Below are 17,817 nucleotides of genomic sequence, written 5' to 3'. Positions count from 1 at the left end.
GAGAAGGAGTAGATCCGTGGCCACTAGGAGGTAGTGCCCATGCCCGCACCGGCGTGATGATTTTTATATGCCAACTTCCTCTACCACTTAAGGAAGAATCAAACCGGCTTATAATTGTCTTCCCTTCCCCTCCCCACAACAGACACCCTATGAGGTAGGTGGGGCTCAGAGAGCTCTCAGAAAGCTGTGACTAGCCCAAGGTCACCCAGCTGGCTTCATGTGTAGGAATGGGGAAACGAATCCAGTTCACCAGATTAGAGTCCACCGCTCATGTGGAGGAGTGGGGAATCAAACCCAGTTCTCCAGATCCACCGCTCCAAACCACCGCTCTTAACCACTACACCATGCTGGCTCTCAGGATACCACCTGTGATGGTGTAAGTGCCCCTTATCCCAGACACTTACGCCAGCACGCGGTCACACTGGCTCCTAAGGAGCTTTCCCCCCATTCCCAGGATCACAGATTGAGTTTACAACTGCATAAAGATCGTGTGTGAGGTTTTTTTTTTTTTAATTCAGGCATCATTCATGTTCTTGGTTCTGTATATGATAGTTCTCTTGCACAGTGACAGTTAAGATGATACTGACTTCTGTGTGATCTCGATACCTACGGCTTTAGTCAGGCAGCTTGCATTCACGCACATGGAAGTTTTGAGAAAATACACAGCACAGCTGGATTTGTGCACTATTCAGGGAAAATGGGAAGTTCAACATACCAAGGACTTAGCTTTTGGTGATCTTCATAAACTACCATCAATACAGATAAGGCTGACTTATCATAGATTTGCTCATGGTCTCTCTTTCAGTCCTTCTAAATGCTACTTGTCCCTTCAAAGACCCTTTTTAACTCCCTAAGATTTATACATTTTCAAAGTCTCTAAAACCACGCCCATTTCTTTTTCATGCGATAAACTGTCAATTGAAGATTTTGTTACAGACTATTTGAATCCAACAAATGGCAAACAAACAAGTATTGTACTATGTATAATTTCCGGCCTTCTAGTTTCCATGGAGACAGGACAAGGTTGAACTTAATAGAGAGTAGCTTTCCTGTTTGGAGCAACACAACTTGGGATATTGAGGGTGATATAAAAAGGTGCAATGTTCAATATCACCTACAGGGGGAGTCCAGTTGGATTAGAAATGTTCAAATTAAAACCGTTCAAGACTGAGACCTTCTTCTACTAAAACTCAACTACAAAATAAATATAAAAGTTAAACTCCATGCATGATTTTAACTATTCGCACCAAAGATGTGCTGTATCAATTAAAAAAAAAAAAGAGTGGCCTCTCTACATTTGTGATCTATTAAAACAGCTGCGCTAATGAACAAGGGTCAGCAGCAACGTGTGAACAGTTTGCTCTGATGTGAATGAAGTTCCTTGTTCCATATTTATCTCATCAAAAAGGCCTCCATTTGAAATACATTGATCTTATCATATGTAAATATACCCTTAACTATTTGCTACCTGACATAACAATACCCTGGTTTTTGAGTAAAATGTAAACGATCCTATTTTATTACTAAGCACCCTTTTGGCTTCCTGTGCTGTTTTCTTCATTTGTGCTTTGCCTGTTTTATTATTAAGCCCCATCTGCTTCATTCATTCTCCAAGCCTGGGCCTCTTTTGCTCATAACCAACATTGCTGAAGCTTTGTCTTGCCATCAGTTATTCATCTTGCTTCACTTTTTATTTGAGAAGACTGGTCCCTAATCTAATTTCTTTCCTGCTGCAATTATTTACTTCTGAAACAGGCTTTCAAATAGCATTAATGAACATTAAATAAAGTTGAAATGAATTTAGGACTGACAAGTATTGTAAAAAGTAGAGTGATTCTCTCTCTCTCCTTCCAAGAGTATGTATTGCACCAACAGAAACGAATAGGAAATTTACAAGAAACTATAATGCCTGGTAGTGATTTACAAAGACTTTGTTATCTGAGGAAATTATTTCTCTAATCTGTTTTCCAAGCCTGATACACTCCCAATTGGAATAAACGGCCACACGCGGTCACATAGATCTTGGATTGGGGACCCTTGTTAGATATTTTGAAGATGCAACTGGTAACATTGTGGCTTAAACCTGGGAGTTAGCAGAGTGGTTAGTGGGAGCTTTCTATATTCAGTCCTCTTCAGCACATAACTAAGAAGTGTTGCAACTACTTGTCTCATAGCTCTGAATAACACCATCTGCAGCTTCAATTGGTGTGGCAATGCAAAGATTAACTAACAATGATGAAAGTATTAGGAGCCTAACCTTTCAGTATTGCCTGACAGGAACACTTGCTGCAATTCAGACACTAGATTACATCTTCGCTCAATTCAGCACTTGTGCTTATAGATTCTGGTCTGGAGAACATCTCCCAGCCACCCTCCAGCTTACATTGGGTATGGCCATTTTCAACATTGGCCCAGAACACTGAGGTCAACTATTGATTAGGTATTTCTGTTGTTTTTCAGCCTTTGTGCCTTATGGAGTTTTAAAATTAAACTAGATCACCTTTTCATCTTTTGTAATTGTTTACATAGAGTGACTGGGAGAATCTGTCAGTTAACCATGTGAAACATAGCCAGTTTTATTACGCACTGTGAATTCTAGGTGATAATGTAAGCAAGCCAGTCTGTTTTACTAAGTAAGCCAGCTGTTACACAGCAGGTTCCACTTGAAAATCTATCAGCCCTTCAATGGATTGTCCCTTTACCTACTGAAAACAGAAGATGATTACCATATGGATCATTGTCTGATAGTGCTTCAGTTTTTCTCTTTTAGCAACAACAAAAAGCCCCAGTATGGGAACCTTTTTACATAGAAGTTGAATGTAATCTAGTTACTTATTTAGGTACAAAATGGTAGAGCCTCTGCTTGGCATGCAGAGGGTCCCAGGTTCAGTCCCCGGAATCTCCAGTTAAAGGGACTAGACAAGTAGGTGATGCGAAAGATCTCAGCCTGAGACCCTGGAGAGCCATTGCTGGTCTGAGTAGACAATACTGACTTTGATGGATCAAGGGTCTGATTCAATATAGGGCAGCTTCATGTGTTTTGGGGAGGGGCTGGGGCTCGGTGGTAAAGCCTCTGCTTGGCATGCAGAAGGTCCCAAGTTCAATCCCCAGCATCTCCAGTTAAAGGGACCAGGCAGGTAAGTGATATGAAAGACCCTGCCTGAGATCCTGGAGAGCCACTGCGGGTCTGAGTAGACAATATTGACTTTGATGGCCCAAAGGTCTGATTCAGTAGAAGGCAACTTCATGTGTTCAAAAATGATACATTTCTCAAGAAATAGATCTCATAAAACTCTCCTGTGCTTAGTGAAACAGTTTATATTTCTTCCCTAGAGGTTTTTAAGAAAAGGTTAGATGGCCATCTGTCAGCAATGCTGAGTCTATGACCTTAAGGAGATGATGAGAGGGAGGGCATCTTGGCCATCTTCTGGGCATGCAGTAGAGGTCACTGGGGCTGTGGGGGGATGTAGTTGTGAATTTCCTGAATTGTGCAAGGGGTTTCCTAACAAATGACAAAAAAAAAACAATTATTGTACTATGTATAATTTCCGGCCTTCTAGTTTCCATGGAGACAGGACAAGGTTGAACTTAATAGAGAGTAGCTTTCCTGTTAGGAGCAACACAACTTGGGATATTGAGGGTGATATAAAAAGGTGCAATGTTCAATATCACCTACAGGGGGAGTCCAGTTGGATTGGAAATGTTCAAATTAAAACCGTTCAAGACTGAGACCTTCTTCTACTAAAACTCAACTACAAAATAAATATAAAAGTTAAACTCCATGCATGATTTTAACTATTCGTACCAAAGATGTGTTGTATCAATAAAAAAAAAAAGAGTGGCCTCTCTACATTTGTGATCCATTAAAACAGCTGCGCTAATGAACAAGGGTCAGCAGCAATGTGTGAACAGTTTGCTCTGATGTGAATGAAGTTCCTTGTTCCATATTTATCTCATCAAAAAGGCCTCCATTTGAAATACATTGATCTTATCATATGTAATTATACCCTTAATGATGACCCTGGTGGACCCTTCCAACTCTATGATTCTTGATACCTCTTATATAGCTGTAAAGTCCACCATTCATAAACAAGGTTAAAAATGTGTTTCTAAACAGAAATATATATTTAATTTATAGTTTACAAACTGCAAGTTATGAATTGAAGATAAATGATGATGTATGAAATTTCAGAGCTATGACAAGTGGTTGAGAGAGCAGAAAGCACTCTACGTTTTTCTCCTGGAATACTGGTTTCAACTCTAATTACAACATGTTGTGTTTAGTACAGCTAGTTTCATCCGTATGTTATTTTCATTTTTAATTCTAACAAACATTTACAGAATACAGCTCATGATGACTTACCATCTTGGATTTGTTCATGTACTACTCATGTATAGATTTTGCATGCAGTTGCAGTAATCAAGTTGACCGTTCATGGTTGTCAGAAATCTTTATTTTTAAAATACACACTTCTTGTTAATTCAAAAAGGGCAAGAGTCCAGTAGCACCTTAAAGACTAACAAAAATATTTTCTGGTAGGGTATGAGCTTTTGTGAGCTCAGCTGTGGCTCACGAAAGCTCATACCCTACCAGAAAATATTTTTGTTAGTCTTTAAGGTGCTACTGGACTCTTGCCCTTTTTGACTACTGCAAACAGACTAACACGGCTACCCACTGTGAATTATCTTCTTGTTAATTCAGACATTCAAGGAAGAAAATGTCATAGAAAGGGCAAAACATTGCAATGTCTGAAGGCATCGTACAACAAGGACTTCACTTCTGCTCCATTCAAGGGAGGCTCAGTGTTGTCTCATTGGTGAATTTTGTCTTGGACTATATGGATATACCAAGGATTTAAAGTGCCCCCCAAAAAACATATAGCCTGACAGTAACATACCATGTGTTAATTTTAGGCAAGTGGCAAGATGGCTAAAGGGACTGATAATGAGATGTGGAATCTGTCATCTCCAGCCTCACAATCTCTCAATGATGAAGGTAAGCAGGTGCTTCCACCAACTCCTCCTTAACCATTGTTGGAAACATAACTTTTTTTAAAGGTAGATGTGATTTGTAAAAGATTCCACTCCATTTAAAATAATTAATGGGGAAGGATCAGTTTACCATTAAGATGTGTTGACATAAATCCATAAAGAATGGGTAACAGGACTCAGCAGATCTTTATTAGGAATATACAGCAAATCTGCAATAATTCACTATTTACAGACCACATATTAAAATGATATACAAAGCTGAATACAAATGTCTTTGTTCATGGAAAGAGTTGTCTTATCACAACTTACCACAAATGTTCTTCCAGAACTGTGCTTGCCTATCTTAAAGTAAGATGTATCTGGGCACTGATTATAATTTGCACCCTCACACAATGAATAATCTAAATGCACTAAAGGATTTTCTTCCCTCTCTCATTATTTCATACATTCATTCCAGGGCTGCATCCCTAACATTGAAAAAAGATCCCAAATTTAAGCTACAGCAAATTCATACCAATCTGGATCATTTCCTTGTTCAAACTACTTGCTCCTTTTTTGCTAGTAGATTGTTAATATAATGTAAATCTTGGATGATTGCATAAAAAAACAAAGAAAATGAAATGCGACTCTTGCAGTAGAGTGCAACGTCAAGCATATTTAATTCCCAACAAATCCAAACAGGATTGTAATGTATTTGCTTGTTCGGTGATTAACTGATAAATAATTTAGTTGCATAGTGGCCATTTTGTGGTTCCTTTAACTCCTAACCTTTTTACCTTGTTACTTACCAACATTAGGTTGATGTTAGCATAGGCAGCTCTACAATTTCCCCCCTTAGAATTTACCAGAAAGAAATGTACAAAAAAGAGTTTCTCTCAGAGATCATAAAGGCTGAAATATCTATTCCCCATAGCAACTGAATCACTTAGTTGACAGTTTTCATTGTTTTGTATTACAGACGTTATTTTCAACATTGTAGTGTCTGACTAAACAAAGCACAAGTGTTGTTTGTTTTTTTGTTTTTAATAATTTGGTGTAACAAGAACAGGATCTAAGCAAGACTGCCGAAAGCCACCATGGACCCACCTTCATCCTATTTGGAAACACCTCATACATAAAAGGTGTTACATAAAAGTTACATAAAAGCAGATCACATGACTTGTGGTTATCATGAAAAATCTCATAATTCATTCACTGTGTGCATTGTATATTCCAGATTTCATTCCCGAACTCATACCTCACTCCCAGTTGCTCAGGACACTGTACAATTTTATACTCCGAACAACCCTAAGAGATACTGTGAAGGATACCTGGCAACTTTTAACCTTGGAATCCCGCCCCCCATATACACAACAGACCTAGATGAAGGAGTAGGGAAACTGATTTTCGAGTATCTCTGTTTTTAATGGCAGAGTTGTAGAAAGGGTAAGACAAGTGAGGCACTCACTTGCCTTTGGTGCACAAAGCTGAGGGGCACAGGAAAAGTATATAATGACTAAAATAAATCTTCTGTTATTATTACTCTTGTTATTTATGTATTTACCTTTTTAACCAAAGAAACGACTGTACAAGCGTAGGGGCCGCAATTTTATATTCTTGTCTCAGACGCAAAATTATCTAGTTATCTCTGATTAATGGAATCCTGAATAGTTGGAAGACCTGGGCTTGTCTCTCAGCCTAACTTGCATCAAAGTTTTTTGTTGAGAAAAAAATGGGCTAAGGATATGTTGTAACTTATTCTGAACCCTTAGAATATAATTGGGAGGTCTAAGTAAAGCAAGATTATAGCTCATTCAGCATAAAAACAACAATTTGGCAATATGCACACACACACACTAAGAGCTCACTTAAGAAGTCTAGTCAAAATCACCAGTTTCCTTATGTCAGATTTCTTAAACCCTCTCTTGCAAGTGGGGTTGCATAGTATTTAGAGGTTGTAAATATCCTAAAACCTTTTTTAGCAAATCTGTATCACTTCGTGTTTAATGTATTCCTCAAGGATAATATGGTCAGTTGTGCCCTACTGGTTTTGCCCTCCCTAGTTTTACTTTTAAAAAAATTGAAACTAGAATGCTACTGGGCTATTAATCTCCATGAAAGGAATCAGGAAACAAACACACTACACCCAGGTTTATGCGGGGGCGTGGGGGGGGCATGTCATATTGTGACCAAATAGGCTATTTTTTTCCCCCTGGTATCATATTGAATGCTATTTTCTACATGTACCAGAAAACAACAGTTTTTGTGTTGTGTTTGTATATTTGCCAAGAAACAATTTTTTAATATTAATCTGAAATCATGTCCAGATTATAATTTTCCACTGAGATTTAATTGGGGGGAGGGGGGATTGCAGATTACTGCAGTATCTTTTAAGGCAGAAAAGGGTGACAACTTTTTAAAAATTAGTTTGCATAAAAGTAATTAACAATTTCACAGGAAAAATACAGTAAGGTCACTGTGTATTATGACTCATCATGGTAACAGAAAATAGCATGCAGATGTCAGTAATTTACTGCTAAACATAAGAGTTTGCTATACATTGCTGATGCTGAAAAATTTTATTTGTGCTGGGGCTTCACTTTATTTCCTGACATTAAGAGGGGTCATGATATGCCATAAACGAAAGATAGATAGACAGACAGACAAGATACGTATATAGGTAGATAGACACACACACATACACAAGCACATATATGGAAATAAGTATTATCTATGTATGCAGAATTAAAAAGTTATCTTTTGTTACACTTCTGGTCAGTGGCCTCACTGGTCAACGTGTAACTGTCCTCCAGGACTTGGGGTTGCCTCCTTGTTCTTTCCCCCCTAAACATGTGGATAAACTGATGCTGTACCATTTTAATGTATATACAAAATCTCTTCAGTCTTGCAATTCTTCTCTGTTATTACTGGCTGGGGAGATCACAAAGTGTGACAGACCTGTGTATCAAAACTAAGGGGCAGAGGTGGCTTAGAAGGAGCATGTATGACTCTTGGACACTGAGAATTCACTCGCTAAATTACTTCCAAAATATGGCCACAGTCATATTAGATAGATTTAGAAAACCAATAGATCAACATATTAGAGATAATTAAAAAGCATTCTTTAGGTTACTTAAGAAAATAGCAGAGTCGGTCAAATCTTTGGATATTTAAATCTGGTGACTGGTGCTGTGAATGGGCAAGACAGACCTTTCTACAAGCCTGAAAAGGGTCTCCAGGTTTGTAGAAAAATGTGAAATCTAAAAAACAAACAATCATTGGGGTGTTTAAACAACCTGAAAATGATAAAAGGAGCGCCTGTAGCTTTAAACAACATATTCCCTCAGTGGCTGTTGCTAGGCAATGACAGCAGCTTCAGTTTCTGTCAATAATAGGCAGGGGTAGGAGGCAGGCCCCTTTCCAGGCCTATTTTGGCCTTTGAGGAAGGACTAGGGTTGTCATCTCCAGGTTGGGAAATTCCTGGGATTTGAGGGGTGTAGCCTAGGAAGGGTGGGGTTTGAGGAGGGGAGGGGGCCTAAGAAGGGTATAATGCCATAGACCACTCTCCAAAGCAGCTGTTTCCTTCAGGTGAACTAGTTACCAACCTCCAGGTGAGGGCTGGAGATCACCCAGAATTACAACTGATCTCCAGATGACTGAGAATTCCCCTGGTGAAAAGGGCTGCTTTGGAGGGTGGACTCTATGGCCTTATACACTGCTGAGGTTGCTTCCCTCCCCAAACCTTACCCTCTCAAGGCTCCACCCACAAATCTCCAGGAATTTCCCAACCTGGAGATGGCAAGCCTAAGGAGAACTGATCTCTGTAGTTGGGAGATCCAGGTAATTCTGGGAGAGCCTCTGTTACCACTGCTGCGGGGTGGGGGCAGCTGGGAACACCACCAGCACTGCTGCTGCTGTGGGAGGGGAAGAGGAAGAAGGTAGGAGGCCAAGAGGGTGATGGGGGCAGAAAGAGAAAGAGTGATGGGTAGGAGGGCAGAAAGGGAGAAAAAGTGACTGGCATGGAGGAGAAAGAGAGAGTAAGAACAGGAGTGAGAGACTGGCAGAGCAATCCTAACCGGGGAGAAGGGCAAAAGGGGTCAGAAGCTGGCGGGACCCCTGACCCGGTGTCAGTGCCACTTGCATCAGCAAAACTGGCACTGATGCAGGCTCCGGAGAGCAGTGTGGCAGCAGAAGCACAGCTTTACCGGCAGTATTTTTCCAGTGCAAGGGCTCGCACCAGCGTCAAGGGGGCCATTCCCGAGGACGGAGCTGACTTTAGTCTGCTCCCTAAGCCCTTTCGGCCTGGGAACGCCCCTTTTTGCAGGCGCCAAGTTCCACCTGCAGAAAGGCAGGCGTAGCCCCAAGGAACTCAGTGAAGAGTTTCATGGGGTTTTCTTGAGAAAGGCATTTTTGGTTTGCTACTCTCGGCAGCAAGCCACTCAGGAGGCAGCATGGCAACCCCGTCCCCAGGAGCTTCTTAACCACTTCCCCCTTATGATTGAACAGTGAGAGTAGTAGGGGAAGAGCATAGGAAGCAAAGTTGGGGGGAATGGGATAGCTGCTCCCACAAGTTTCTTTCAGGTCCCCACTTGTAATTTCTAAATCATCAATTTCTTATTAAAGCCCTTTTTCAAAGAAACTATGTCAAACGCTGCATCATTCCTTTGCCTATTATGACAGTTACATAAAGACAAACCTTTATTTGAACAATATTGATATTGGGGTTTTTGAAGTCTTAAAACCATCCAGAACAATGGGATGTACCCAATTACTCCTTCCCACTTTCTCTTCTGGTACAAAACACCTCAGGTAGCAGAAGAGAGTCATTGGTTGCATCCAACCACCATTTGGATACAATGACTTGGACTGCCTTAACCACTCAAATTCCCTTTGTGTTTTCTGTAAAATGGGTACAATGTTTAGAGGTTTCCTGGGGATGTAGTGATCATTCAGAGATGAAAATAGCAACATAACAGAAAAACCCTGTTCAGCAAAGCAGGTAGCTGTCAAATATGACTATGCATTTTAATAAAAATTTAGATTATAGTGCTCACAAGTAGATATTTATGAATTCATCATAGAACATATAAACATATCCACTTGCTAAAAAAAATGAAAATCTGAATTTGTGTTTTGAGAAGGCAACTTGGATATCCACATTTCTTTCACATCAGCTAAAATAATTACATTTGTGAACCCTGTATCTTTTGAGCTTATTCTCTTGGTCTGTGGATTAGGATCCATGGCATATTTTATCTTCAAGGCAAATAAAATGCTGGATAAACTTTCCAAGGCTGTAAGCAAGCATTAATAGGTTTGACTAAGACAGGCATAACTAAAACCACTTATTTCGTTCCCTTTCCACTAGTGACTAGTAATTTATTTTGTTTAAAAAAAGAAAAAAAAGAACTGTGTCCCCCATTCTTGTTCCATGGCAGGTGAGCTTTTCCTTCTGGGTTGTCCTATTCTACTACTTGGCCTAAACGGAAGATGACAAGATAAGGAACTTCTCTGTTATGTGTGTAAAATGAAGTCCACCAGCTGTTCCCTTCCCACGTTCTATGGTGCCACCGAAATCCCTTCAGATCCTCTTTCCAAAGTATCTTCCCTCCAGGAGCCCTTAAATCATTTCATTGTGGTGAGCATGAGCCCCCTCCTCGAGATGTGAACTCCTACCCCCTTTCCCACAACAGCCTTCTCCTCCCTTCCCAACATCTCTCAGCACTGAGAAGAGCTTAATATGCGAGATGCCGCTTATGACACGACCACCCCTTCCTGCCTGAAATTACTGGTGCCATTCACAGTGGTGACCACAGCTTGCACACTGAATACTGCATTGCAAGGTGCTGGGAAAGAGGAGGGCGGAGGCCTGCATGCTTAGCAGCATGGTTTCTGGAACTGTAAAGGTTAAGAATGGAAGGGAGGAAGTGGCAATAACAGCTGCAGAGTTGGTTAAGTCAAAGCGGACTAGAATCAGTGTCTTCCCCCAGTCTAAGCTTAGAAGAAACGCAGGGGATATGGCGCTACACTTCAAACTGGATCTTCAAAATGCAGTGCGACACAGATGAGCAGCCTACGTTTCCATTGAGGTGGCTTTCACAGAGGGTTTGTGCTTTTAAAGCATTTGTCTGTGAAGTTCAGCATAGGTTCAGACGAAATACAACCAAGGCCGGATTGTGATGAACACCATGAAAGACAAACTACAAAAGCCAGCCCAAACTTGAGGATACCTGCTTCCTGCCATGTGGCTGACTGACCTGGCTCCTGGTTTCTTTATTTGTAATGCCCTGTTTCTTAAGGAAGTTATAAAGAAAAAACTAAAAAAAAAAAAAAAAAGTTGATCCAATTGTATCTAAACTGCAGTGCAGTAAAATCAGAAAAATCTAGGGTTTTTGTAATTTTCAACCCTCCGCCCCCCCAATTTACAATCTGCTCAAACACTATAAGTAATGGACAAGAAACCAATCATGGCGGACTCCTCTCCTCATACAACCTGACACAGTTACTCCAAAAATCAGCTTTATTTTCTTACCTCAGCAACCAAATAAACTTTGCCATGTGTATAAAACAGCTGTGAGGCAGCATAAAAAACTAAGGTGTGACCTCAGGAATACCTCAGAGTATTCCCTGAATAAAACTGAGCAGCCACCTGCATCATCTTAGCTACTTTTAATAATTGAATACACTATGAATATTAAATACACAGCACAAAGCGCCATGTTTTTCCTTTTTCAATTAAGATTTTCTTATTTAAACCTGACACATGAAAAATGAGATTTCGCTACAAAAACTGGATATAGCAAAATAATCTTTTCCCTCTACAGTACTGATTCTTTGGCATTCAGATGGCTCCATTGCCATGGAAAGCAGTTAACAAAGCCACTGGCTTTGCATGCAGGGAAGAAGAAAAGAAAAACACCAAAATCCAGATGATTGCTCAAACAGAGCTGCATCCCCCAATATACTGAATCACAGGAACAAACCCCCACATAGCTTAAGTTCCATTGTAAAATTACTGGTCACACATTCACATCTACGTATATTAGAATACTTATATTTTATAGTATGGCGTTCTATGTAATCTCTTCAGACGTTAATTAAAAAATCATTAAAAAATTCAGTATAGCCAACTGAATTCTGATCCTAATAAACGAGAGGCCTCTAGGGAGATAAGAGTGGTAAAATGTGCCTGCAAGAAAGTGTTAAATTACAGAAAGTCAGCATTACTTAATGGCAATCTCTGCAAAATGAAGACCATTCCCCCTTTGACTGGTAAAGCTTTAAGTGTCTTTAGTGATATATAACATTTTTACATAATTTTAGCAGCTGATATTCATAACTGCTATCTCACCAATTTCCTTCCCTGTAGGCAAATTAATATCCCTATAGTATTAACGGAAAACATAGCTAACCTGATTAGCAGTTGCAGGGCACTCCGGGGGGGGGGGGGTTTCCCAATACAGGCTGTGACTGTCCAGTCCATTTAAATATCACAGAAAATACTATCCATTGATCCTTTTTGCATTTACTTGTGAGGTAAGTTAGGCTTCAACTTGGTGACTAGCCCAAGATCACCCACAGAATTGCATTCCAAGTTAAATACGGTTCCCACTGGCTCATTGTGGAGGCAGTAATACAGACCTGACAGAGATAGTGTACAGATTCCTAAGATAATGTAGATAAAGCAGTGTGGACCTCCTAAAAGGTAGAAAAAGAAGAGTTGGTTTTTATATGCTGACTTTCTCTACCACTTAAGGAAGAATCAAACCGGCTTACAATCACCTTCCCTTCCCCTCCCCACAACAGACACCCTGTGAGGTAGGTGGGGCAGAGAACTCAAACAACTGACTAGCCCAAGGTCACCCAGCTGGCTTCATGTGTAGGAGTGGGGAAGCAAATCCAGTCAGCAGATTTGCCTCCGCCATTCATGTGTAGGAGTGGGGAATCAAACCTGGCTCTCCAGATCAGAGTCCACCACTCCAAACCACCGCTCTTAACCACTACACCACATGTAGTGGTGCAGTGGTTAATACTAGGTATTACCATCATTATTCTCTCTCCAAAGCTGTCCACTGTTCATCCACATCCATAACTCAGTTAATTCCAGCTAACCAGCTTCAAACCCAGCATTATCTATGAGAATATACCAGTTCAACAGAAAATAAGAATCACATATTATAATGTGGGGGGGGGGACTATCTGGGGATTTTCCCCCCAGCATATAGGAGACCCAAAACTTGAAAAAAAAACTCAGGATATTTAAATTAAGCACAAGGATTTATAGTTAAAATTCTTCCTAAAAACTGTTTTTGAATACAGGAACCATGGTGAGTAAAGACCCCAGCAAATGCTTGCTTACAGCCTCTGAAAGTGAAGTTGATCCAGCAACATCGCTTGCCTTAGAGATGAAATATGCACTGGATTCCAATCGGCAGATCAAGAAAAGGAACAAAGCCCTACAGGTGAGATTCAAAGACATCTGCGAGGCCCAGAACGAGCAGAGGGACAAGCAACTTTCTACATTACAGCAGACAGACAAAAAGGAAGCAAAGCCCATCACTTACAGAGCAGCTTACCGGAAATATATGACAGTGCCTGCCCGGAGATCAATCCCTAATGTTACTAAAAGTACAGGAGTTCAGACTTCACCTGAACTTAAAAAGTGTTACCAGACATTCCCTTTGGACCGGAAAAAAGGGAATATCATCAAAAGCATAGCTTCTGTTGACACTTTTCCCAGTCAAAACAATGGATTCCTAATAGATGTTAAAGATAAAGACAGCAGAATCTCAGGGGAGGCTGCTCAGTGTAGCAAGAAAGTCACTGGATTTGTGACAGCCGAGTTTATTTCCCATGCTAACGAACGGATGAATGCAATAGAGCAGCCTTCTAGTGACAACTGCTCAGAGACATGTAGAAGCACTGATTTGCACAGCTGTACTAAAGAACCTCCTTCTCTTCAAAACTCAGCAGCTTCTGTTTCAGAAGAGCCTGATTACCAGCTGCATGACAAAGCAAAACACCACACAGGGCCGTTGGGGAACGAGGAGGCTAATCCAGCCACCCATGGAAAAGTGTTCAAGACCGAAGTAGCTTCCGTCTACTTGCCTGCATCCGGCTCGCACACCTCGCAGGCTGATCTGCAGAATTCTGCAGCAGGGAATGAATGGTCTCTGTGCCTGGCTGAGGAGGACAGAAAAAGAACAGTGCATCTTAATGGCCTGCAATCACAAGCTGTAAGTGCAGCTCAGGCCTGTTCGACGCAGGCACAGTGCCAGTCGACCGAATGTAATGAACAGACCCTTCAGATACATGTTTCACCCATGGAAGGAAATCAGCCTTGTCAGACAGCAGTTGCTGTGAGTGAAGGATGTCAACAAATTGTGCCTCACACAGAAGTGGTAGACTTGAAAGCACAGCTACAGATGATGGAGAACTTGATCAGCTCTAGCCAGGAAACCATAAAGGTCTTGCTGGGGGTTATTCAGGAGCTGGAAAAAGGAGAAGCTCACAGAGAAGGGTAAGCTGCTTTTACAGTCTTTAACATGCATGGTCATTTCATTTGCTAAAACTGTTTATAGCTGAACAGAATTCCACTTAGCATTTTACAGTTTCAATTACATTTTATGCATCCTCAGATTTCCCCCCCACTCCAAAACATGTTAGAACTGCTATAAAAGTAGACGTAACTGCTTATGTATTATCTTGCTGAATTACTTTATTTTCATGAAGTAGTTGCACCTGACTCACTATACCTGCAATACATAATTCAGTGTCTAGCTTGACACTAATATACTAATGCTGCAGAATGACCTTGAGTCTGTTTCATTTGTTTCTAATGTGTATAAAACACTTTCAGTTTTAGTACAGCTGTGCTTGTAAATAAGCATGCCTTTGACATCAACATAATTGCTTCCAAAAGGTTAGTAAAATTAAAATATCATAGTTCTAAAATGACCCTTTGATTTGAGGCAGGTCTGAACTTAATAGTATCATCATCCAGTTACCCCAGAAATTGTTCAGGAGATTAGTACTGTAGGCAACAGGAAAGCATTCAACTAAATCAGAAATTGTCCAAAACATACAGCAGTTTCATTTGATAGAACTCGAATGCCTACAGACTATTTTAAATATGCATTAATGTTTCTTTTTTTCACCATTTACTATGTAAGTGTTACTCAGCTCTATGTGTACAAGCATAGTCATTTATTCAGACTCAGCTAATTAAGTCTTTATCTGATAATTGTAACTTTTGTTCTTTTGGCATCTCGTATGCATTCTCTTCCTTTCACCCCTTTGAAGATGCATTGTATTTATTTCCTAGTTAATTCAATGGTTGCATTCTGGCACACATACTTTTCAAATTAGTGATTGTATGTTTCAGACACCTCCATACTCCCTGAATGTTTTGCACAGCCCTAGTTTCTCCCATTCTGGAAAACATTCCGGCATTTATTCATTATAGTTTCCTAAAACTAGTAATATCTGCATCCTTTGCTTGAGACTCCTGAATAGGGAACACAATAAGCATAAACTCAGTTTACAGCACAGAATCAAGGTGTGTCAACATTTTAACATGACTGTGGCTTGACCCCAAAGTTTGACATCATTTATTCATTTACTGCATAGCCTGCCATATTCCCAGGGCTCAGGCCAGGTTACAGAATTTTTCAAATAGCATTCTGAATTTCCAGCTACTAGGTCACCTCACATCCTAAGTGATTCTAATAGAACACTCTGCTTTTAAATGGTAATGTTGAGTCTCTCAGTTTACCTAAACTAGCTATCATTTCTTTGTAATCTGCATTGGGAGAAATTCTCTCAAAGCCTAGTTGCACCATAGATTCTAAAGATAACGTTCCTTTTGGTCATTATCAAGAACAGATAAAAATGAGTTAAATATGGTTTCTAGAGAGTTATCATTTATTTAAAAAGTCCTTTTCTGGTTTCAGTTTGAAGTGCGGATGGATAATATAGAAAACAAATTAATCTCTAATTTTGGATCTTTTTGTGTTTAACCGTAAATTATTTAATCAATAATTTCTCAAATTAGGAATCTCTGCTAGTTTCTTTCCTTTCAAAACTAGCTTTTCAGAGAACAAATGCATATCTTTTCCATATGTTTACTGTAAAGACCAGACTTACAAGTTACACTGACAATGATGCTAGATTTCTTGCAGATCACAAGGATCCTTAAATTTAACTAGTATTCAATGGATTTTAAGTTGGAATGGATTTATGCTATTTGTCAGTGTGCAAGTTATTGACAATCACAGAGATCTACTTCAGTTAGATTGCCCCCTCACAATTATTCTACTTGCATGAACCATTTTGTGAAGAGTCAAAACTGTCAAAATGCATTTGCTACCACTCCAGATATCATTAAAGAACTTGGCTTAACTGTCTCCCCCTATGCACTTGAGATTTAAAAGCTTCTAGGTCACTGAAGGAGTTTTGGAAAAACCACTTATTATCTAACAGCTAAACAAACATTATATGTAGCATTTGGTCTTCAAACTTTCTGCCCTGTAGAAACCTGAACCATACTGACTCATCTGTCAAGAAATCCTTGAGTGTTTGCCACAGAAATCCCAGAAATGTCTTCAAAGCATTGAATCAAGAACACTGAACTTTGGTTAGTGAGCCACGACCAGTAGATTAGCCTAAAATGGGCCATATCAATGGCACTACAACTTTTACTTAAAGGAGGGAGAGAGCTAGGGTGACTACAGTACACAGTTGTCCTGATTCTAGACTACTTTAATTGGCATGGCTTCTCCCTACCCCTTCTCATGCCAGCCCAATCCTAGAAACTGCAATTTGGTAGTGATACTAGGAATTCTCTTGAGTTCACACACACACACACACACACACACAAATTACAGTTCCTCCCAAGGAGGAAAACCAGTATGTCTGCAGTGGATATCTACCCTAAGAAAAAAGAGTCACTTTTCCAGATGTAATGCTAAATCATGGGTTGGCACTGTATGAGTGAACCCTGTGCTTAAGCATGCCCTCCTCCCTGTTAACTTGCTATGAGTGAATTAGGGTTATTCTTTGGTGGAAACATTCATTTGCCACTACATCAATAATGGCAAACTGTGGTTAGCGGTGAAGACAGAGTAACCAAATGAGGGGGAGGGGAAAATATGAACACAAGGCTTTTCATAATTTGGTGTTACATCTGAATTAAACAGAGATAAAGAGGGAAAGGAGAGCCAGCATGGGGCAGTGGGTAAAGTGTCAGGACTAGGATCTAGGAAACCCAGGTTCAAATACCCATTCGTGCCATGGAAACTTGCTGGGTGACCTTGGGCCAGTCACACACTCTCAGCCTCGACCCTGGCGAGTATTTGGATGGGAGACCTCCAAGGAATACTAGGGTTGTGACACAGAGGCAGGTGATGGCAAACCACCTCTGAATGTCGCTCGCCTTGAAAACCCCACCAGGAGGTTGCCATAAGTCAGCTGTGACTTGCTGGCAAAAAAATAAAAGAGTGAAAGAAGAAGTCCCATTTCTGAACAGTTTGAAGAGAACTGTTAGGGCTTACAGGACTCTAGCAAAGCTTGCTAGTTGCGCCACTGTCTTTTATGATCTAGAATGTATATCCAAGGAGTGCTGCTGAAGAAGATGGACTAGCTATCTTTGAAGGAAAGCTGCCTACCAGATCTCTTTGATGAACCCATGAGGAACTATTGAAGAACCCTGAAGTATCTTAAAATACAACTTGAAAACCACTGATATAATGTGACTTCCAGAATGGAAATAGGATACTTCATATGCACTGGACACACCACATCACCCAGGTTTTAACACAACAGAGGCAAGAGAAAGATGTTAGATAG

At 40.3% G+C, this 17,817-nt stretch overlaps 2 protein-coding genes across 4 annotated transcripts in view; one reads left to right on the top strand and one right to left on the bottom strand.

Annotated features, from left to right (window-relative positions):
• Window positions 1-17,817, bottom strand: part of DOCK1 (dedicator of cytokinesis 1) — a 530,876-nt gene that overhangs the window by 289,423 nt on the left and 223,636 nt on the right. The gene's annotated exons all lie outside the window — the stretch shown is intronic.
• INSYN2A (inhibitory synaptic factor 2A) overlaps window positions 4,919-17,817 on the top strand; it is a 51,677-nt gene continuing 38,778 nt past the window's right edge. For both annotated transcript variants that reach the window (XM_056850275.1, XM_056850274.1), the window contains exons 1-2: window positions 4,919-4,996; window positions 13,291-14,491. In XM_056850275.1, coding sequence (XP_056706253.1) covers window positions 4,927-4,996; window positions 13,291-14,491 — 1,271 coding nt within the window. In that variant the 5' untranslated portion in view covers window positions 4,919-4,926. The remainder of the gene's footprint in view (window positions 4,997-13,290; window positions 14,492-17,817) is intronic.

This window comes from Euleptes europaea, chromosome 5 (genome assembly GCF_029931775.1).
Source record: "Euleptes europaea isolate rEulEur1 chromosome 5, rEulEur1.hap1, whole genome shotgun sequence".
NCBI classification, from domain to species: domain Eukaryota; kingdom Metazoa; phylum Chordata; class Lepidosauria; order Squamata; family Sphaerodactylidae; genus Euleptes; species Euleptes europaea.
The sequence above is the reverse complement of the archived record's forward strand: the minus strand, read 5'-3'. Positions and strand labels throughout refer to the sequence as shown.